We start from the raw sequence: 23,646 nt of genomic DNA, 5'->3' as shown, positions 1-23,646 counted from the left end.
ATATTAAACAATTGTTATTGCCATCTTAGTGTTTAAAATCCTGATTTTATTTTATCCTTTTATCTCCCAGCCTGACAATTATTTCAATGCAAATTGTTCGTTCTGGAACTACTCAGAGAGGACTATGATGGGATACTGGTCAACTCAAGGCTGCAAACTGGTTGACACAAATAAAACTCATACAACATGTGCTTGCAGTCACCTAACCAACTTTGCAATTCTCATGGCTCATCGGGAAATTGTGGTAGGTAATATTTCTAGCCATCAGCAGGAAACAAACTTTCAAAGATATAGCTTTAAATTTTCAGCAGGATACAAAATTGCTGAAGTTTCTTAAGTATTTATAGCTTCTACCTAGTTGCTCCAAAACAATATGCTTTCCATAGCACTTTTCATTCTCACTCATAAAGTTACAAGTAAGATAACAGAAAAAGAAAGACAAGGAAGGACAAGAGACTTCTTCAAGTCATACTTTAAAGTAAGCGACCAACTTAAAACCATTTTACAGACTTTGCATTACAGTTGGAGACTACTGGGGGGCAGCTATGCAGGCTGTTCCCACAAGCACAAGTGCCAACTCTTCTTAAAGCAGGAAGGTCAAAGAGTTGGTGATGATATCTTAAACGCCTTCTCATACTCTGAAATTCTGTTGTCTAGTTAAAGCATTTACTGGATGGCAAGGGGCTTAGAGGAGGCAATATTTGCAAGGAAATGAGGCTTTTCATAAATCTACTGTATTCTGAAGGGAAAATATAATTGAGATGACAAAAATGATTCTGCTGCAACTGAAGGAAGGAACTGTCTTTAGCTAAATGAGAGATTAGATGTCAAATTACATATGCAACATATTCTGCATTTTGTCCTAATGGTTGTGTAAATCATCACTTTCTTCTCCACTGTGGAGTTGCAGGTTTGTAGGAAAGAACATGTACGCTTACAGGATGTCCAATGAAAGTTCTTCTCTTTTCATCAGAGCCTAGTGGTGCTTTCAAAATGTTATGTGTCACCAATTACTTTTGCCTTACAAGTTTACAGAAAGTCATAGGAAAAGTGAAAATGCTATCTAATCTGGCTAAAATAATCATCTTTTGCTCTTAGACCTGCTCCTCTTCTACTTCTCCTAATCTTGTTCTTCTGGGAAGCTGACCTGAGACTGAGAAATTACTGAATACATTTTGTTCATCTCATGTAATGAACAAGTAACTTTTCTGGATGCTACCTGTGAAAATAGATTTTTGTTTATGCTCATAAGGAGTCATATTAATTTTCTCCATTCTTGGTTATTTCTAGTACAAAGATGGAGTGCACGAATTGCTCCTCACTGTCATCACCTGGGTGGGAATTGTCATCTCTCTTGTTTGCCTGGCCATCTGCATCTTCACATTCTGTTTTTTCCGTGGCCTACAAAGTGATCGTAACACTATTCACAAGAACCTTTGTATCAACCTATTCATTGCTGAGTTCATTTTCCTAATAGGCATCGATAAGACAGAGTACAAGGTAAGGCTTCTGTGTGTGTACTGTTCTTTTTCTCTCAAATGACTGTTTGAAACAGATTGGAATTAAAACATGACAACACTGCCAAGCTTTCAGCATTCTGACACAGCAAGTCTGAAATGAAAGCTTTAAGTGAAAATAAGATAGACATGTTCATAAATAGTATTTGCATTCATCAAAAATATCGCTGTGGCCTTAATTTCCCACATACAGCACTGCTTTTCATTTTCCATTGAGAAACATCAGCTATTAATGAAGCAGGTGGTTTAAACTTCTGAAAGAGGAGCTGAAATGAAATGTTGATATACCAGTAACATACGTATGTTCTCTCTATATATTCTCATAAGTCTCAACAACTATTGACAATTTTTTCATATATATATATTAGTACAGAGACTTACTTATATATTTATTCATTTTTGCACTGCACATTCATGCAGGCTTTTTGTCAGTATTTGTGAAATTAATTCTGTCATTCAGAAGCAATTCATTGTGTTGAAATCTAATAATTTGGTAGAGTTTCATCCAGAATTCTGCTATAGAGGAGAGAATTCAGACTGGTTTCTGTTATGACAGTAGAAACTTCCAAAACTACATCAGATAAAAGTGACTTGATGGCTGCTTCATAATTTTAAATAAGAGGTATTACATTATGCATCTAGAACCAACTGTTCATGCTTCAGATAATCTAAACTACAAGCCTTAAAACCATATCAATTTCAAAATTAAAGTGTTGTTTATAAAATTGAAAACCACTGTATAAGTGAAAATTGGAGGGTAAGGGTGTGGTTTTCATATCTGCATTCATACTGTTTGGCTTAATTTCCTTTTTGCAGCTGCTGTGAATGCATTAGTATTTGCAAATGTTCAGTATGTGTTTTCAGGTTGTGAAAATGATCCTGAATTTATGAAAGATTTCTGATAGATGTATGTGCTGTTCTATTATACCCTATTTGATTAGAGATGTAATGATGTGAAGATTTTGTGGTTCATACTTCGATCTTTCTTTTTCTTTTCAGATTGCATGTCCAATATTTGCAGGTCTCTTACACTTTTTCTTCCTGGCAGCCTTTGCCTGGATGTGTCTAGAAGGAGTGCAGCTTTATCTAATGTTAGTAGAAGTATTTGAAAGTGAATATTCTAGGAAGAAGTACTATTACGTTGCTGGCTACCTCTTCCCTGCTACAGTAGTTGGTGTCTCAGCAGCTATTGACTATAAGAGCTACGGAACAGAGAAAGCGTAAGTAATTGCAAGTGACCTGAGTGTTTTTCAAGTGAATAATTTTTTAAAGCCTATTAGCTGTCAGAGGGTCCCTGACAGACTAAAATACCATCTGAAAGTTTTATTGGTAAGAGAATGGCAATGCTGTGCACAAATTACAATCAAGTCTTTTGTAATTCTCTAGGTTCAGCGGATTTGTACTCTAGAGAGACCAATTCTAAATTATGGTCTTTCTTTTAGCACAAAAGATTGACCTGAAACAAATTGAAAAAGTAAATAACTTTTTGGCCTCAAATGTGTATTAAGTAAAAATTCTTCTCAGCTTAAAAATTCTTCTCAGTGTAAAGTATCTGACAGGCTTAACCACCCAGTTTTAACCTAATGCTTCATTAGATCTCTTTGTTCAATTGGCCCTCTAGCTAACTTTCATCCTGAATTGTGATAGTACAATATTCCAACCCATATAGTTCACTTTGATAACATTTTATCAGGCGAGTAGAGCAGGATTAAAATTAGCCACTGCTTTTTATTTATAAAAATAATAAATACATATAGGAAGTGACAGAACGTAGACAGAAAACATTTCTGAGGATTTGAGTAGCTGGAGGCATGAACTTGCCTTCCAGTAGCGTTTCCTTTGTCCTTTGATGAAATTAGTTACAGAATGGGAGGATACTGTTCACTACAAGAAAGCTGCTTGATTTTGCTATTGATGAAAGACAAATAAGAACGATTCATCAGGGAACTGTATGAAAAACAAATGAAACTAAATGAAGTCAGCCCTAATAGGTTTACATGTCATTTAGTCTGGTGTCATATAAATTCTTTCTCTCCTGTCCAACTCCCAGCTGGGGCATTTCATTTATACCAGATTGTTTTTCAGAAAAATGTGTCATCTGAACAATTTCTGTCTCATATTCTTTAGGAGTAAGCACATTGCATATGATACAAAGTTAAAAGCAGATTCTTAACATGTCACGGAAAACTTGTGAAAAGTATTCACTGATGTTAGACTCAGTAATCAGTGACAACACCTGTGACCACTGTGACTTTTAACTGGAAGGAAAGAGAGCTCATTTAGTTTTTGGTTTTGTTTCTTCTTTCTACGTTAGCTATTCTGATGATGTATTTTGATGTTCAATGGTGTTATTAAACTGGACTCACCAGAAGAGTTACAGGTTAGGAAAAATTGTCCATGGACTAAGTGATACTGTGTACTGTTTATTGTTGTTTACCAACAAGATGTAAGATTAAGAAGTATTTCTGCACTTTTCATTCATTGGACTGTTCACCTTTCAATCTCTTTTTTTTTTACCATATAGTTGCTGGCTCCATGTAGATAACTATTTTATCTGGAGTTTCATTGGGCCTGTTACCTTTATTATTCTGGTAAGAACTTTCTTTTCTCCTTTCCTTTTACGTTGCCTTACAGCAAAGTTTGAAAATCAAAAGAATGATTAACATCGGTCAATACCATTTTTATTCATGAGACATTTCACGAAAATTCTTATAAACAATTTGTAGCATGACCAGTGGTTATATAAATGTTTAGGAGTCTTTAGAGAGTGCTGACCAAATGATTAATTGTCAAAGCTATGGTGGCACTTCAGCATAGTCATTTTTTCTTAATGGCTTGAACGCTGAAGGTCGTATTGACATATGTAGTCATATGAAAAATCAATGAAATAATACTAAACCCGTTTTTTTTTTTTTTTTTAAGGAACCATTATTATTGCTTTCAATTGAGTTACTATTGGACATGTTCCAGAATTTAACTGCTAACTATCCAATATAATTATCTCAAAAGGATATTCTAATGCGTTGGATAATTAAGAGAATCTTATATCTTGTTATATTTATACAGCACTTATATCTATATTTGCATATGCATATTTTTCAATGGCTGTTTCTGTATGTATTTATGCTACATGCAGTGTATATCAGACACCCAAGTTCATCTGTTTGAGCATAAACAATAGAATATTATGTAACCAAAAGCTTATACACATTCTTGCAATCAGCTGCATAAATTCATTGTATGCACACATACCCATATATACACCAATGCCTTTGTGCCCCGTTGTCCATTTTGTACATCCACTGTCCATTCTCTGAGCACCACTGTGCAGTTTCACGTAAAAAGTGCATAGTTGTCTGTCAACCCAGGGAAAAAACATCTCCCTGTTATTTCAGACTAATAATATCAACACTGTACAATTCAAGAATTTGGAAGGAAAATGAATACAAAATGTACATTTTGTCTCACCTTGTTTTTAATCTGGTAGTTCAGGATCTTTAAACCTGGCAATGCTCAGGAAATACTCAAGAAGGCTGGGGCTGGGGACTGGTGTATAGAAAGCTTTTTCCATAACTGCCGATAGTTCATAAGGATGTTTTCGTGCTTCTGAAAGTCTAAATAGTTGCCTGTACCTCTGCCTTTATACAGTAGTGGAGTTGTGAAAAGTAACAGAAGTTACTACTTTTGCTCCCTGAAGGGCATTCATCAGGCAGAATTTTGAAATTTCTGACTGTTATAGATCTGTATGCCAGACATACTATTTGATTTTTATTTTTATTGTTTTTAGCTTATAGGTTACTTCTGCATGTAAGGATAAACTGGGACTTTTATTTTGGAAATTTCAATTAAAAATGTACCCAGCCAATCTTTCATAAGTTCTTTATTCCCTCTCAGTATTGTTCTTTATTCCCTCTTCAATATTGAAATAAGCTTACGTGTATTTAGGTCAGTGTCACTCACTGTTTACATCAAAAACTGTTTTAACTCTTGAGTAGCCCCTTAAGAAAATACAACTGTTCAGCATAGTTGTTGTTTTAGTTCATTGGCATATTTTCAAAGAAATAGGTTTAGATCTGTATATATAAATTGAATTAGAAACATTGAAATCTTTACAAGATTTTAGTTTAGACCATTACAATTTTGCGGAGTTTATTCTAAAAGCATTTAAATTAAATCAAGTATCAGGATAATAGCGACTTTTAAATTAAACCTACAGTTATGAAAGAGATCCTTTGTATTTTCAATCAGAGGTGATATTTTTCAACACAAAGTTGTTCCTTCCAGTTGTAATGATTACTAGAAAATTGTTCAAAGTTTCATGTCACAGCAGTTCAGTTACCTCCAGTCTGATTGTGTGGTGATAATTTCACTTTCTGTGTCTAGCTTTTTATTTTATTGTTACTGCAAGTATTTTGCTAAGTCACCTCTATTTCAGTCTTGCTTTAAAATAGCATTTCGTGTGGGAAGCTTCGGGCATTGCTGACAGCTTTTTCACTTCCTCATAACCAGGTCAGAGTGAGAATAGAGGTGAAGGACATTTAATCATATTGACCATGTACAGACATAGTTCACTATTATTTACTGGCCATGACATTATTATCCTCCAGCAAATCATTTAGGCTGAGACGCAAAAGGCCTTTGGGAGCAGTATTCCCAACTTCAGAAATATGAAACAGCAGGTAGCAATCACAGCACAGTTCCTGGGAGTAATTCTTCTCTAGCAATTGCTTTGCCCTCTAATCGTCCCAACTGAGAAAGCAAGAGAGACTGGAGGAAGTGTGAGAAGTGTAATGGCTGAAAAATAGTATGTTGTGGGCAGTGTAACCAAAGAAGAGCCATATTTGTACAGTAGCATCCTGAGTAGTGTCTAAGAAATTCACTTTGGTAAGCTTTTTTAACATGTTAAAACAATTTCTTGACAATGTTGATTACTACTTTAATTTACAAAATTTTCTCTGAGCTTATAAGCAGTTGCACTTCTATATGTATATGTGTTTGTGCAAAAGGATGGGGAAGTAAGGGAGGGGAAGTATGAAGTTCCTCAGTACATCTGAGGAACTTCCAACTTCACTATTTCCATAGCCTGCCATGCCTTTGGGCACCAGGGTTATTATACCTATGAGAAAAGAGCATGTAAGTAATGAGCGGTGGGAAACCATTAGTATGCCTGAAATGGTTTAATGAAAGCTTGGATCATGACACGTCAGGAGCTGTTCTTATCATTTGGACAGCTCCATCTGCATCTTTAATAATTAATTCAGTTCAGTAAGAGTTCAGCTTGCACACTCATTTAGAAGCCTTCTTCAGAGAGCACCTCTCTCACTGCCAGTCCCAGAGAGAAATAGGCTTCTGCATGGCTAAGAGCAAAGATCTGGAGATACAAGAACAGTTTTAGAGCTGCATTTGCCAGGTAACAAAAGCTCCGGGGAGTTCAAAAAGGGTCAGAACATGTGCAGTTCAGCTAGGTTACTTCAGAGTGGTGTTTCTGTTCTTCTGTCTTATCATATCCATGTCAGCACTGCAGGCTGTGTGGAATGAATTTTAAGCTGCTAAGCTCAGGCGGACGTGATTCAATTGAGCAGGCTGATGGCTATAAAACAAACAGTGCGCTCCTGTAATTTGTGGTGAGAAAAGCCTGAGTATTTTGACTTATATGTAGATCCGTGTTCATTCACATCCAAGAAATGGATGAAGTTGATTTGACTTTAATTCAGCCAAAACAACTAGGGTTTGCTCCTCTCAGATGGAGCCAATGTATTAGGCTACCAAAGGCCTCTTAAGCAAAAATTCATAGGATGTCCTGTTTCATTAGCATAGGAAAGAGCATTTCTGTTTTTCACTCTGACTGAGATGTTCACTAAAGTCTATATGTATAGATATGGATGCACACATATCTAGCTCCACGTTTAAAAGCAGACTGTATTTGCAAGCTTATGTATATAAATAATATTTTTTTTACAGTAGACACTTGATAAATGGTATTTATCTGTTGCTCACAAGGGAAAATTTATCATAATTTTTGCAAAATCTAGCTTTCTTTGGCTCCTAATTCATTGTACCTGTAACTAATTCCAATCCATTAGTCTTCTGTGCAGGTTATTACATCCACTTTTTTTAAAAGGTAATTTGACTTGGAGACATTCAGTCTCTTAAAATTATATAGGTTTCGGGTGACAAAAAGACATAATCCCTACCTATATAATCTATCATATCGAGTACCTTCTGATTTCCAAACCAGAACTGGCATTGTTTGTGTTGGATCTGAAAGAAATACGATCTTCCAAGGTGTTCCATTTGATTATTACCGTAAAAATTATACAATGTTAATATTTTAAAGTAGTGATATTTTAACTTTATTTAATATGTATTTATTTGTCTTCATTTTGCTCAATTCTATCCAATTATAGTAGTCATATTAAGAGATAGACAGGAATGGGTACTTTAAGAGGTATTCTACTTTTTTTTTTTGTACTTTACGTACATTTCCAGAATCAGTGTAAAGATTAAACTAGTTGTCTATGTAATCCAGTATCCTGTTTCTCATAGTGGTTATATATTTCAGAAATTACAGCAAAAAACTAACATAAACATCCATGAAATACTATTGTACAAATATTTTGACAGTGTTTTAAGGTGATCGCACATTATAGCTCCACCTACTGTAGCCATGTGTTTTGTCACTTCAGAATTACAGCAAAATTCTCAAATCCTATCCTGATTCCTGACCAGACTTTTAAATTGTTATTTTCAGACTTATAGAGACGGATTGTCTGATTTTCAGAAGTGCAGTGTGAAAGAGAAAGAGATTTTACAGACTACAAAGGGTGCAATTCTCCATGGCTGCGTACACAGAGATGTGTTCACTGTCAGTGTGTGTGTATACAAGGTGTTTGTATTTTTTTGTTGTTGTTGAAGGAGGGCAGTATTGTTGAGGTACATATTTTGGTTCATCTGGGATAAATGCAACCCAGTTGTCAGGATGAGGCCTACCTATCAGTAGCCCATTGCGTTATAAGAAGTTTGAGGAAGTCATCAATGTCATAGGCCCAAGTTTGCTTTCGAAAGTCCACCTTGCTGTTCATGTGGGCCTTTATGTTACTCCAGAGTACTGCATGTCTGTAGTGAACATTCTTCTTAAAGAAAGGTGGCTTATGGAGGCCCATCTGCCAAGCTGGGGAAGTATCTGTGAATTTATTTGCTTAGATTACTAACAGTTCAATCATCAGTCATGATATAATTCAGGTTGGAAGGGACTTCAGGTGATCTGTGGTCCAGCCTCCTGCTCAAAACAGTCTGAACTCTGAGCTCAGACCAGTTTGCTCAGGGCCGAAAAAGCTTTCCATATACAAAATTAGTATAAATGAATGTGAAAGCACTAAGTTTGTTTCCTTCTTGTACAGACTTCTTCCCCCACGTATTTCGCACCAAGAAAAGTGATTTAGCTGTTCCTTCTACAAGTCATTACTCTCCAACAAATTCCCTTCTCTCACTGCTTAGTGTCTGGTGTCATAAAATGGCAGGATGCCCAAAAGTCTTTAGAGTTCCTCCAAAACAATCAATTTCTAGATGAAGAGCAGTGAGGGAGCCAAAAGTGACTGCATTTATAGAAAGGTTTGTTTACAGTTTTTGTAAGCAGGCAGAATAGGCTATTGGTAATGACACAATGTGCAAAGGGATGCCTGCGTATCTGAACAAGTGGCAAACAATGGTCTTTGACTGCTGAAACTGAAAACCAAGCAATATTTCACAGTGATGGAGAAACAAGTATCATACGCCCTGTTGTCATAGTTACTTTGTCTTCAAAGTACAATTTTTTAATTTTTTTTTCCATAGGAGGGCTTCTTCAGCTACTGTGATACAGCAGTCTTATTTTCTGTCAGCTGTTTTTGGTGCTCTGTTTCCTCAGTTATAATTAAAATGTATAGTAAGCAACTGTTATGTAAAGTTATTTTCTAGTCCAGCAAGGACATACATACAGACAGAGCTGAGAAGCTACATAAAAACTTTTTAATGTGCTGGAGCTTGGTTTAGGCTCTGGGGTAGGGCCATGCCTGCTTATATGTAACTGGAGGAACCTTAGTATCTAAATACAAGCTTTTGTTTTTTTATGTGTCACTTCACTCCTACACAGAATCAGAGGATATAAACCTCTCATTTCATTAGGCAGCCATTTACGGGTTAGGCCATGCCAATGAGTTTCTGATCCAAGAATGATGTTGCTGCTACAATTCAGGATACTCCAGGGTAGCTTCTTAGGCAAGTAGCTGTGCTGTAAATACTGTTCTAAACTGGCACACAGCATCCATCCTGATTTTGAGACTACAGCAATAGCAATAACTTGGTTGCCCATAGCATTAGGACTTATTTCTATAATATATGGTTTTATTAAACAGTCTGTGCTCAGAGTCTTCAAAATACTTCTAAGTATATACAGTAAATACTGTTAAGATCTTCTTTTTACTAGGAATTCAGTTACATTTCTGACCATTGTGGCACAGCTGTAGGAAGACTTCTGGTATGAAATGATATCCCCAGTATTACAGACACTGTGAGGAGTTTGATGCTTTCTCAAATCAAAGACTACCCAAAATCGGGGACTGGGTTTGATGATTCCCATCATTGACCATTTGAAGATGTATAGGGAAGATTATAGGAATGGGGTTATAGTCCGTTTCTAGTATGCATGTTATAAGGATGTCCAAGCATATTCTTCCATCTTCTGTTAGTGAATTGGTTTAGTTATTTGTAGTGGACTGTTGTACTAGTAGATAGGGATGTATTTTTTTCTTCATGAAGGGGCATAGCTCTTACTGTTCTCAAATGTGATTTTATTTGAATTGTGTGCGTGATATAGGATAGTACATACTCTATTCAAATTAACTGTGTTCAACTGTTCAATCCATATTGTGCAGGCATCCTTTTATTTGGCTTACCTGTGTTCTTCACATGCTTTGATATTGATAGTAGAAAGGCACCTAGTGGCTTTGATATCTGTGATGCCATTTTACAATAGGAGCTATAAAAAAATTACCTTCACTATCTTCCCTATATGAATGACACAACAAGAATAAGACAGGATAGTCCTTTCCTTCAAGTGGCATGCAGTCGCACTTCAACAGAATCCAGACTACAGAAGGAGAGAGGGCAGTAGGAGGGCGCGCACATGGGATATGTCTCTGGCACTGTTAAGTTTGATGCATTTGCTACATCTTTACGTTTCTTTTTCTTTTTCTCTTACTTTTTCTCTTTCTTCAGTTATATTTTAGCTATTTTCAAGAGCGAGTGGGATTTGTGAGAAGAAAAGGGTATAAAAAAAAAGAAAGGGAGAAGCAAGCAAAGATGAAAAATCTTCCATGAGCAGAATGGGATGGTGAAAAGGCAACTAGTATAGTACAGTAAAGGGTAACTGTAATCCTCGGAGGAAGTCAATGAGGTGGAGAACAGGGCCAGAATTAAAAGGCAGAGGTGAACAGGGAGTGAACACAGCATGCTGGAAGACAGAGCTAGACGGACTCTGACTAGTGTCGGACATTAGCTGAATATGGCTGGTTCATGATGCTGGGGTCAGTTTGGCAAAATCAAGTGAAACAATGACTTAAAACATTTTTGCCCCACATCTGTATTTGCAATCACCTTTTATAGACTGTCTGATAAAGTTACCCAGTTTCTCTACATATTTGAAAATAAACAGTGGGGTTTTGTTTAGTTTTTAACATCATTATTATTCAACCTATTACTCGAAGTAGTTTAATTTCATTCTTATCTGTTTTGACAGCTGAATCTTATCTTCCTGGTGATCACATTGTGCAAAATGGTGAAGCACTCAAACACTTTGAAACCAGACTCTAGCAGGTTGGAAAACATTAAGTAAGTGCTTTGTGTTCAAGTATGAGAACTATGATTATTTTCTGATTGCTGAACTGATTGAAAGCTACTCTCCATTAGGAGCACATGCCATTGTCTCCCAGCAACTGCAGATGTCAATTAGAAGCAAACAGAACCAATCCTGCTTTCGTCACATTGTTGCTGTAATGTCACAAACACTGGTCAAAATTAGATAATTTCAGCCTGGAACTAGTGCCAAGAAACTGTTTCACGGAAATGCCACAGAACTGTAGTAATTTCATTTGCATTTAAAATGCACTTCAAAAATGATGTTCCTGTTTGCATGACTGATATGATTATATTAAGTTTGTTTTGTTAAATGACTTTTTGATTTAGGGATTCTGAGCAGTTTCTTCTCGTAATCCTGTTCTCCCAAGAGAATTGACTCTATTATTATTGTTAACTTGAAGATTATCTGCTGTTTTCATGCTAATTTAACAAATGTTTACTTTATCTTGGTGCTGTACTGTAGTATCCCTTTTGCAGAGTAATACAAGTGTTATATAATTAGCAAGGCTTTGTCAGCTCTTGATTCTTTAGATAGTCTTTTAGTGTATCCTGTATAGCTTTACGTTGTACCGAAGGTTTTTGTTATCAACACTGAAGGGATGGTGCAACTTTATAACACTAAGGGTTGGATGCAAAAGAGTCTTAGAGATTTGCTTTGAATGTTGAAAATGGCAAAGGGAAATTTACAGTAAGGCTAACATTGTGAACTAGATGTTACGGATAGGTCAGTATCAGCTTCATTGCATGTTGCATGATGAGAGAGAGAGCTAATCTTTAGCATCTCTCTCTTTTCTTCCTTTTCCTCTTTCTGTCTTCTCATCCACACCAGTAATTACCGTGTTTGTGATGGCTACTATAATACGGACTTACCTGGGTAAGACAGAACCCTACATTAACAAATTTCTGGCATGATTTTTAACTTTACAAACTCGGTCAATATTGTGGATTGCCCTTAATTTTAATTAACTAATTCTGAGATACCTGATTTGCTAAAGATTTTTTAACTATTATATGCCTTTATAATTTTAAATTGCTTGCCTCTGCATTTTGAATTTTCTAATTTTGACTAATTTTTATAGACATTTAAAAATGCTCTTATTAATTTCTGTTTCAATTCTGTCTAATAATTTTGTTTCTCTTTTCTGCTTATAATGCTTTCTAGCTATGAAGATAATAAGCCATTTATCAAGTAAGATCATTAGTTAGATGTGGAATTCACTGACTAAATTCCCTTTCCCTTCCATTCTGTGCCGTTCTCTACAGTTCCTTTTCCTTAACCTATTCATGATGGAATCTTTTTTAGACTATTCTGTAAAGCAATATCCATATTTTTGCCACATTTCAGCAGGGTTTCTTCATGTGGAAGTTAGATCATCTAGCTTCAGTTTAGCCGAGTTTATCAGAGCATTAAAGATTTGGGCTCTAGGCTTTTAATCTGCTGTTTAACCTTTGTGCACTTGTGTTACATTATTTGGCGTCATATGGCAGCACCACTGTTTAAAATCTATGGTGTGATTAGTGGCTAAGCCAGATTTATCAATCTCTTTTGTAAAAGCAGATAAGACAATGGCGTAGCTGGGGTTTGCACTATACTTCTGCATTTCAAAATATTTTTGACATCCTATGCAGTTCTTGAAAAAGAAAAAGGTCATATCTACTCTTGCGGTTTCCACTGGAGACTAAAAGTACCAAATGGAATTGTTCTTTCTTTAATAGATGAAAGGTTAAACCCAAGGAATTTTTACATTTGAATATGAACCTAGTAAAAGTCAACTGCAGGAACTGAAATGTTAATATTGGATTTGGCAACATGCAATCTTATAAGTAATGATAGTAAAATTAATTTTCTTTTACAGATCCTGGGTCCTGGGTGCATTTGCTCTCCTGTGTCTTCTTGGCCTAACGTGGTCATTTGGCCTGCTGTTTATCAACGAGGGGACAGTTGTGATGACATATCTCTTCACAGTATTTAATGCTTTCCAAGGAATGTTTATTTTCATCTTTCACTGTGCCCTTCAGAAGAAAGTAAGTTACTGAAAACATGAATGCGTGCTACCTAACTCCTTAATAAGACCACATATTTTTCTTTAAAAATAGAGAAAAATATATAAGGTTTCAAAAAGAGGAGTATTTTGAAGTAGTTTGAGGAAGGTACTAGGATTCAAACCCAAGTCTTGCTCTTTGTGCTTCTGAGAGTCATTTAGCTGCTCTGTGGCCTAGATTGGATTAAAAATGGATGCAGCGTTTCCAACCCAGGCTTGAAAAGTCTTGAGGCTTTGGGAACAAAATTATTATAGAAAATGTTTAACATTGGTAATGTGGTATGCATGATTTTGAATTTATAGCCAAAAGTCCTTTATGTGTTCATGAAACAAATCCTGCCTGCAGCACTGAAAACAAAGAATCATTTACGATATGAGCCCATCTCAGCCAGGAAACACTCTCTCAGATCAAGGCAGAAGACCTCTCTTGAGATCCCATTAAGCTGCCACATAAAGCTACTGGTGATAGGCAGGGATTATGCTATGAGTGCTTGTTCATTACAAAATTAAGAGAGATCTAAAAACTAATTTCATTGTGAACTTCAACACACCTAAGAAAAAAGTAGTCATTAACAGTAGACAACTGCTAACGGGGACAATTTTCTAAATACGCCAGCATAACTACTTCTTTTCAAGTGTTTGCCTCCCCCAGCAATCCAACAGCTAAGTGTTCTTAACTGGAAAAACTGGAATCTCGTGGCAAGCTCCTTCCCTGATGAAGGGATGTGCTAAATTAGTTCTGCTCCCTTTTTCCCAGTGGGAACAGTGGGGTCCATACAGAGCATATCTGCTGTGGAGACAGAAAGCTTACAGGGGAGAGAGGAACGGACAGGAGAGAAGGAAGTGAAGGGTGCAGCTAGGTGGGATTCTCTTGGGGTTTTCTGCTCCCCTTTTCTTCCCCAGACTGAGAATGGAGAATGTTTCTATGGATGCCTTAGAGATGCTTCAGTGAAGGATGAAAGAAAACTGCTCATAGAAGGCATGGCAAATGAAAATAATGAGTTGAGAGGAGAGGGGAAGGGTAAACATCAAAAAAATCACAAACCACATAGCATAGGACAAAATGCAATAAATCCTTCATTTGGAAATACCCAATTTGCAATATTTAGGTTCTAAACATTTTTACCAGTTTTAGGCAGGAGACCTAGCAGTTATTAACTCCCATTATAATTAGCTCACCAGAGACATAATTAACTGATATTTATAAAGTGGTTTGAGATCATTGCATAAAGCATTGCTGTGTAAGGGCAAAATCACATTCTTGCGTGTTCTAAACTATACCAGCTCTAAGAGTATCAGTGTCTCTAGATTTGTTGTAGATAATGGCTTTCAGACATGTTTTAGGGAAAGATCTGTGAGACAGAAAGGATTTTATCCAGATGAACATGGCACTGCTCTCATTCTGAGAGAACAAAATCACACTTAGAGAGGAGATTAAGAAAAGAAGAGAGGGAAGAAAATGAAAACATTTTCAAAATGCAAATAATTTCTAGATTAGGGTTTTACATAATGTTGCCCTTTTTACCACTTGTATTGGACTTGAAAATCAAAAACAGGTTCATTTTTTATTTCTTTTTACAGCTGTGCATTGTTTTTATATTAAGTGGAGTCAGCAAAAAGCAATATTAAAATACCAGTCAAGTGTGAAAAAGCATAACCTGGAGCAATAAGATTTATACCTGAAAGAATGTTAAAGATGCCATTTAAGATTTTTAAGTTTTGATGCCTTTGACTGGATATCATCCTATCCTCTGTCTGCATAGCTAATGTAGTCTTTTTATTCTTTTATTACTAGTTGGTCACTAAATTGAACAGAGAAATAGAATTGTGAAAGTGAAAACTATTATGTTTCCAGTTCTGACAGGATGATAGTGCTGTTGCTTCCATCAGTTTCCAACAAGCTATAATTTAGAAATAATGACAGAGGAATGCACAGTACTGACAGATAATGTACATTCACAGCAATATAGGCATTAGGCAAAACCAGCCCTGGAGGGTGGTATTTGGGTGAAAATATAGTTTTGATTGCTATTGTCTCTACTATGTAGTGTTTTGAAGCATTTAATATCCATTAATGTTCAGGAATGTATTTTCTTAGGTGTTATACCCTCTAGTGATGATATATATAAACTTATATTTTTCAGAATACAAAGTTAAAGATTATAATTCTATGTCCATGCATTTCTGTTTTCATTTTTGTAAATGTGTGTTTTGTGCTGATGTAGGTAGCGGTTCACTTAAAATATGTAAAATATACTTAAGAAAATTGAGTTGTTATCCCTAGATTGAAATTAAGGCACTAACCATTCAAAGTTTCCTCAGCCTTGTTGTAGTTTGTAGAAATATCACATTATGTATTCCATGATCAAAGTTCTTGAAATACTGAAAAAAGCACATGGCATAGACAAATCTACACGATGAATTTTTTGCATTTTCCCCTCTCCCCTTTTTTGGTTTTACATACACATAACTTTATTTTCTGTCCCATATATTTTGTAGGCCAAGCAGAATTTACAGATTAGCTGAAACCTCAATTCTCAGAGAAACTTAGGAGTCTCATTAATATAGATGAAACTCTTGGATTACCAAGTATCTGGTGGAAGATATATGAATTTAGACTTAGGCATCTTTACAAGTTTTATCCAATGTTTTCTTTCACTGATGCTGTCATGTTGCCAAGATGTGTGTGCACTTGTATATCCTGATTACTTCTATGACAACGTTAATATATATAAATTACAAAACAAAAGTTTCCAGTAGTTCATTGGAAACAGAAGGTGAATAAATGCAGGTCAAATACAAAAACACAATCAAAGAAACAAAGAAAACCACCAGTTCTGTTACTCTATCAAGAAGTCTTGTTTGAACACACTCATCAAGTGTGTTCAGACTTCTAGGGTCAGCAAAGACAAGGATTTTATTTTTTGGTCCTAAAAGCGAAAGATGCTTCAGTTCTCAGCCTTTGTGTTTCAAATTCTGGCTTAGAGCCCCTGCTGGTGTCCCCACGACTGCAGCTGGCTCTGTGGTGGGAGGGGGCAGTGGTGGTTGTGAGCCTTGCGTAAACCTGAAGCAGGTGTGACCAATGAACTAGTAACTGTTTGAGTTACCCGACCTAACTTTATATGAAAACTTGTTTATATAGTCCTTGCAATTTAAAGTCCGATCACTTCAACACCCTTTTATGGAAAGGATAACTTAAATGGGTAGTGTCAAGAAACACAAAGATTAATTACCTCAGCCCTTCTTGCATGCTAGGATGGGAAGATGAGCTTTCTATGGTTTATGTACCAAAAGCTAATACAAAAAGGACTGTTTTCATCCAACATTCAATTCAGGTAAACTTAACTATATTAATCTACAATATGAAGACAAAAATAATCCCATAACAACTCAGTAACAATTATTCAAACACATCTGAATGAAGTACATGTGTACTTTGGAAATAATCTGTTCAAAAATCCTGGCTGCCTGCCACTGAGTAAGGTAGAATATCTGATTTTGTTAATGGCCAGCATTTCAATAGACAAGAATTACCCGTTTGCTTAAAAAACAGTTGAGTATTTTCAATGCAAGATTCATGTCTTTTTGCCAGTGGAGATATTTGACACTATTTTTTGCGCTTTGTTTTTATGTCCTCTTAGGTACGTAAGGAATATGGGAAATGCTTCCGACATTCCTACTGCTGTGGTGGACTACCAACTGAGAGTCCTCACAGTTCAGTGAAGGCATCAACGACAAGAACTAGTGCTCGATATTCCTCCGGCACTCAGGTAACAAAGATTTTGACAGCAATTTTTAATTAACCTTATTTATAAAAAGCCTACTGAGATGTGTTGCAATCAGAAGTACTAATTGTCTTCTCATTATTGTCATTTAGATGGCAAATACATACTTGTATATACTTGAATTGATTTCTTTTTAAAGATTTCCTTTTGGTTTGGTCTAAAGCAAACACCTTATTTTTTCTTGTAATTAGGGGCTGGTTTAGTGGAAACTTTGTACCATCATGTTTCATCTAAATTAAATTTAATAAATTAGACTCTTAATAACAAAAGATGGAATTTCGCTCTGTGCTAGAATGGCTTACTTTAGGCCAAAAGAAATACAAATACTCTACATAATAGCACATAAGTCAGAAAAAATCTTTCTGTGACTTACCATGCTTCTGTCTCATTGCTTTATGCTAACAGAGTCGTATAAGGAGGATGTGGAATGACACTGTGAGAAAACAATCTGAATCTTCTTTTATCTCAGGTGACATCAACAGCACTTCAACGCTTAATCAAGGTCAGTCACTGGGAACATTTCAGTTCTAGGAGACTTAAATTTTATACAGATTTTATATCATTTAATTTAACACAGAAGAATTGAAAAGAATGTGTTGAAAAAAAATCTGGAACAAATGTTCTCTGAAAACAAAGTTTTAAAGTCATCCACCAGCACATTTTAAAACCATTTTCCCTCAGCTGGCCCCCACTATATAAGTTGAATTCCTCCATTTGTGGGAGTGTATTTAAATAAGTTTCATCAATAATTTAACTTAAAAGCAAGATTATAATTTTAAATCCTTCCTAACCTTTATAGGTTAAATCTGAAACAGAAATATGAGTGCAGTAACATTTTAATGCGTATTTGACTATGATTTTTAGGTGCAGAAATTTTCCCAGTGAAATCTAATTGATATCATTTCTATGCAAAAGATGTCTGTAAAGCATTTATCTTTTTTATTTCAAAGAGCATCGTACCTGTCACGTGGGATAGAATCCATAATCAGGCACAGAGAAGCCAGAACTTCAAATTTCTTATCTCAAATAGACTTTGAAATCTGTAACTTCATTTTCATATCCAGTTAGAAGACAAGGGTATTAACCAAGACAATGTCCCTTCCTTTCTCCCCTTCTCCTTGTGTTTTTGTTTGTTTGTTTTTTAAAGCAGTTTAAGCTAAGTAATGGAGGGAAAGGCTGCTCTGTGCAAGCTAAGCTCACAGCTTATTCTTCCACTCACATCCTTAAGAGAAGAGCATGTAGTTCTGACCAGTTCCTGCACAACTCAGAAAGTTTCAACTAGAAAATTCAGTACCGTCAGGGCTGCTGTAAAGCTCCCATGAACCATGGCTGGCAAATTTTCCTCCCTTTTGCTTTTTTAAAGATTCAGTGGTTGGGACCTGTACTTAACTCATATTTATTTTGGAAGTAAAAAGTGTGGTACTTTGCAAAAGAGAAAATTTCAAAAAGCATGATCCTACTTCTGCTGTTTGGTGTATAAAGATGGATGAGACTTGTGTGTCTCACTGCTCCCCCCATCTGAATCATTATTATCCTCTGGCAAAACCAAAATTAACTAATTTTTCCTAAGTAGCATTTTTTTTTCATTTATTAAAACCCCATAGATATGCCAGAATCCCAGATAAAAGTCTGGGATTTCATCCTGGTTGGATTTCTCTGTCTCCCAAGGTATGCTCTGCTCAGGCTGCAACCTCAGGTAATTCAGAGTTGAGCACAGATCTTGGAATTTTCTCCCTGCTTTGGAACTCCAGTCTCAAGTCACCTGAGATACTCTGTCATGCCTAGAAAAAATTGATATTGTCATGATTCAATTGTAATAGTTTTGCTATCTTAGTGATACATACATGTAAGGGTAGTTTAGTAATTATTAGCAAGTGTCATTTCATAAAATTCAAGGTTTTAAAGGTGGCAAAATATTTGGATTGAATAACAAAATTCTCTAACTATAAATTACAGGTAATAATTCAAACCAAGATTAAACATATTACACCAAAAAAAAAAAAAGTCTAAATGTATTTGAGTTAGTATTTCTAGTAGTAAGTAGATAACTGAAAAAAGCTATGATAAAAACTTTCTTAGTTGTTCACTGGTATAAACTTTCAAATAACATTGGCATAATCAGGCAATAAGTCTCTGAATCTTAGAATTTTCTGCTTCTTTGAACTACCAAGTACCTATGGTAGTACAAAAGCATTAATATTTGAAATATATACTGCCTTTTCTATTGCCAAATAAAAATACAGTATAAAAATATAGTTGGCTCTTTAGTTGTACTTGGGTCTATGATACACTGATCCTGATACATTGCTGTGCAATGCAATAGAAAAGGAAGTAGAATTTTACTTTAATGAAGTGTTTAAAGTAAGTTTTAAATAGCAGTTTTTCATGTTTTTTTTTTTTTTTCCTGTGTGTGTGTGTGTCAATTTTCCAAACAATTATTCTTCTGGTAACTAGAAATCAGAGCTAATAGACTTTTTAGTTTTCAAATGATGCTTATTTTTTTTCCTAATTCTTCTGAATTGTTTAAATGGTATTGCACTAACATGTAAACTGTGTTCTAAAAAATCTGTTCATTCCTGTAGTGTCTTGCTTCATGTTGCACTGTTTGTAAACTGCTTGTTTAAAGAACAGTTGTCATTCAAGGAATTCTTTTTTTAAAACCTGGCAGATAAATTTGCTTTCCCCTCAGCATGCATACTTCTGCATATACTAGGATATGCTTGCAGTTTGTCATCCACTGTCTGTTTGAAAACAGCAACTCCCTTCCACTCTCTGTGTGTTTGTCATAAAGTGAATAACAGCTCTGATCCATCATAAGAGATTTTTCAATGCATTTAAATTCAAGAAATTCAGTTCTCTCAATTCTGGGCAGAAGTGTTCCATAATATCATTTTAGAAGTTATAATAGCTTTATGTGGTACCTTGATCTCTACACATTTAATTCTTGTGTAACAGTGATTTTGTGTACATTAGTAAATGTCACTCTCACCAGATGTTTACTTTGGGGATTTGGACAGCACCTGTGAATTACTGGAATCTAACTATATTTTCCTATTCCCATTTTAAATACATAGCTCAAATACATTCAGAAATTTTCAACTGAATTACATTTGACAAGTTCTACATGATTCATGATGAATAAAAATTATTCTTTATTGAAATTGTCAGAATAAAATCAAAGAACTGACTTTTTTTCTGTTTCTTTTGCTTTAGGAATGACTGGCAATTACCTACTAACAAACCCTCTTCTTCGACCACACGGCACTAACAACCCCTATAACACATTGCTCGCTGAAACTGTTGTATGTAATGCCCCTTCAGCTCCTGTGTTTAACTCACCAGGTGTGCTTATACTTCCTGAGTAAAACCGCTTTTCTTGGCTCGCTCCAAATCCCTTCTTTTCCCTAGATAGAAACTCAAGTTGCAATACCCTAGCTATACATTCTGAATTTCTGTCAGTTTGAGAAATACAGTATTGCCTGTCAGCTTGTAAAACTGCACTATATTATAGTAATGCCTTTGCCATAACAGTATTTACCAATAATTATCCATGTTTTTAACACAGGTGGCATAAATCTTAATATACTATTACAGGACTGACATCACATGGTCCGAGAGCCCATCTTCAAGATATATATCACTTAGAGGTATCATGTCTATGCAATGTAAGGTTGACTCGAAAGCTTGCTGAGAAAAACCTGCTCATGGAACAGATTAGATACCAAAGCAGTGCAAGGCATCTTGACACCTTTGGATACTCCAGTGTAGAAAATTGTATCCAGCGTCAAACAGACCTATAGTATAGTGCAGCTTTATGGTAGATCATTTCCTTTAGGAAAATCATGAGATTAACAGTTAGAACAGTTTAGTTCTGAATGAATAAAGGGTGTCATCACTTACCTAACGTTTTGTTGTTACAGTATCTAGTTGCTTTTTTTAACTGCAGTGCAATTCATCAGTAAATATCTAGCAGTTACTGTTAGATGAGTCATAAGATCACTTTAGTGTAACTGGAACGATAAATCTTTGGTAAAGAGCTCATAAAACCTTGTTTCCAGTTTTTATTTCAAGTTTCTTTTTTAACTGTACTGTAGTTTCTATTTTCATTCTCTTGTTTTCTTACTTTCCTTATGCTTTCCTCTAGCAACCTACAGAGAGACAAGTATGGGAGTAAAACTTAACTTTGCCTATCAAATGTAAATTTTTTCAGCATGATTTTTAATGGGCACAATTAAAACATAACTAGCGGTCATGAAGTAGACTCAGCGGGCAAGTGGTTCACAATTTGCAAATGAAATGTTTCCACATTCAAAAAGTACTTGCATACTGCTTTTTGGAAAACAACATGAGGTCTGTAGCAAACCCTATTGGTAACAGAAGTTATGGAATGCTGAAATAATTTGCTGTTTAAAACCAAAGCAGTGTCAAGCCGAAATACTTAACAATTTACTTATATTTTTACATTCCCACAGTAATCTTGCTACAGGCTATGGAAAGATTTCAAATGAATTACCTGATCATGGGCAACAAAATTTGCTTCATCAAACGAATTCAAATATATTCTAGCATGCTTAACTCTGCAGTGTATCATAGAAAACTCATTTTGGATTATCAGATATATTTTGGTATCTGTTTAGAAAAAGAAAAGAGAATTAAAATTATAGAATTAAATCACTTTCATGAGGGAAATGAATGCCAGCATGTGGTCCATGTGTTGTCTACTTTTATAAATGCCATATGTTCTGAGCAGCTAAATCCATTGCAAGAAAAATCTTGGAACATATATGAAATTGCAGAACTACAAAATTGTTTAATCAAAGCTTAAAGAGACCTTTCAAACAACCCTCATCACTGTTTAAATCAATACACATGAAGAGGAGCTAACAATAACAACAATACAAAATGATTTGCAAATTACTTAGAATTTATTTGGAGATTATTACTCTATTTTCTAAAGTTGAAGACAAAAATATTTTCTTGAGAAAATGCAATTACTTTTTAATTGAAAACAATATTTTCCAGAGAAGATTGAATTTTCTAGGATAAGCTGCAGCTTTAATTATGAAAAACAAAATAAAACAAACAAAAAAAACACAGGAAAATACATAATCTTTTCCAAAACAACTTTTTCTTATACTCCTCCAAGCCTTGCATATAATGCAGCAGCCTCACAGTGGTCAGTCTCATTTCAGTAAAGTCACTCCATTCTTTTTTTACTTCTAGACATATCTGTAGATAAAGTGATTTTCTAGGAATGCTCTAACCATTCGACTTTCCATGGTTCAGACTCTTTAGTTTCTTTCAAAGTTTTTTTTTCTTTTTTTCTTTTGTTTTTTTTTCCTTTGCTTGGGAAGCACTGTGCTGTCATAGTTTACATGTCTTTGTGTCTATAGGAAATCCTTTTCTTTATTGTGCCCCCACTCCAAAAAAAAAAAAGAAAAAAAAAGAAAAAAAAAAAAAAAGAAAAGCCAAAATCAAAAACATAAAGACTTTAATCATCATAAGACTTCATTTTTTTTCCCCCTTAACTTCTTTTCATGTTTCTAGCAGACTTACCCAATCTGTCATCTCTCCAGCAGCTATGAGATATCAGCCATGGCTGATTTCCTCTTCCCATTCCACAACTAATATTTATTCTTTGGTTTAATTTCTGTGACCCATACTTACAGAAATTCCTAACATTTCTGCATTTGACTTCCATGGCCATGGTAACTGTGGGCCTAACTCTTAATTAACTATTCTGGTTCATTCAGCGCTGTCACTGTGACTGATGCAGACTGCAGGCAAACTTTGACCTTTAGAAGCCTGGGGCCATTGTTGGCAGACAGAATATTAGTGCAAAAAAATTACATTAAGTGGGAAAAGAAAAGCTGTTATTGCTTCGTAATCTAATTTGCTGAACCCTTGCTCTGACTAAGTTGCTGAGAAGCTCAGTAATTCTTCATCATGTTACAATAAATCATTTTACTTTCTTTTATATATCAGCTACTCTTAGGCCAGATAGCCTGAGCAGACAGACATGATGTGAGTTGTCCAAAGTGAGTCATTCCACCTGCTGTCTATCGTGTTGTTGGATGGTGCTTGTGGGCCCTGGTCCCTGTAGTGTGAAAGATGGCTGTCCTTGTTTAACATAAATTCTTTGTATTTATCCATTTTTTTCATTCTTTTCTTTACTTCATCTCAAAAAAAAAAAAAAAGGAAAAATGTTAGAAATGTTGTTAAGTAAAGTAGTTGCTTGCCAGTTATGTGGGTTTATGTTGTACATTTACCTTCAGTTATGTCTGTGATCTAATTCCTTTTTAATTTAGTGTTGTTTAGGACAAATTCTGTTAATTTTCTTTTTCTAAATCATGGTGGTGTACTTCAAAACATAGATGTTTCCAAATGAATTGCTTTGCATTACATATG

General features: G+C 35.3%; 1 protein-coding gene across 40 annotated transcripts in view; it reads left to right on the top strand.

The window, feature by feature from the left end:
- The window catches only part of ADGRL2 (adhesion G protein-coupled receptor L2), a 385,925-nt gene that overhangs the window by 359,910 nt on the left and 2,369 nt on the right, over positions 1 to 23,646 (top strand). For 7 of the 40 annotated variants that reach the window (XM_040564881.1, XM_040564880.1, XM_040564884.1 and 4 more), the window contains 12 exons: positions 71 to 244; positions 1,291 to 1,500; positions 2,517 to 2,737; positions 4,042 to 4,108; positions 11,293 to 11,384; positions 12,241 to 12,285; positions 12,574 to 12,600; positions 13,268 to 13,436; positions 17,095 to 17,223; positions 17,644 to 17,740; positions 20,452 to 20,580; positions 21,383 to 21,400. In XM_040564881.1, coding sequence (XP_040420815.1) covers positions 71 to 244; positions 1,291 to 1,500; positions 2,517 to 2,737; positions 4,042 to 4,108; positions 11,293 to 11,384; positions 12,241 to 12,285; positions 12,574 to 12,600; positions 13,268 to 13,436; positions 17,095 to 17,223; positions 17,644 to 17,740; positions 20,452 to 20,580; positions 21,383 to 21,400 — 1,378 coding nt within the window. Of the gene's footprint in view, positions 1 to 70; positions 245 to 1,290; positions 1,501 to 2,516; positions 2,738 to 4,041; positions 4,109 to 11,292; positions 11,385 to 12,240; positions 12,286 to 12,573; positions 12,601 to 13,267; positions 13,437 to 17,094; positions 17,224 to 17,643; positions 17,741 to 20,451; positions 20,581 to 20,803; positions 20,886 to 21,382; positions 21,435 to 23,223; positions 23,277 to 23,646 lie in introns of all 40 variants that reach the window. The other 33 variants (XM_040564909.1, XM_040564904.1, XM_040564905.1 and 30 more) reach the window with 18 other exon arrangements.

This window comes from Cygnus olor, chromosome 8, assembly GCF_009769625.2.
Source record: "Cygnus olor isolate bCygOlo1 chromosome 8, bCygOlo1.pri.v2, whole genome shotgun sequence".
Taxonomy (NCBI): domain Eukaryota; kingdom Metazoa; phylum Chordata; class Aves; order Anseriformes; family Anatidae; genus Cygnus; species Cygnus olor.
The sequence above is the reverse complement of the archived record's forward strand: the minus strand, read 5'-3'. Positions and strand labels throughout refer to the sequence as shown.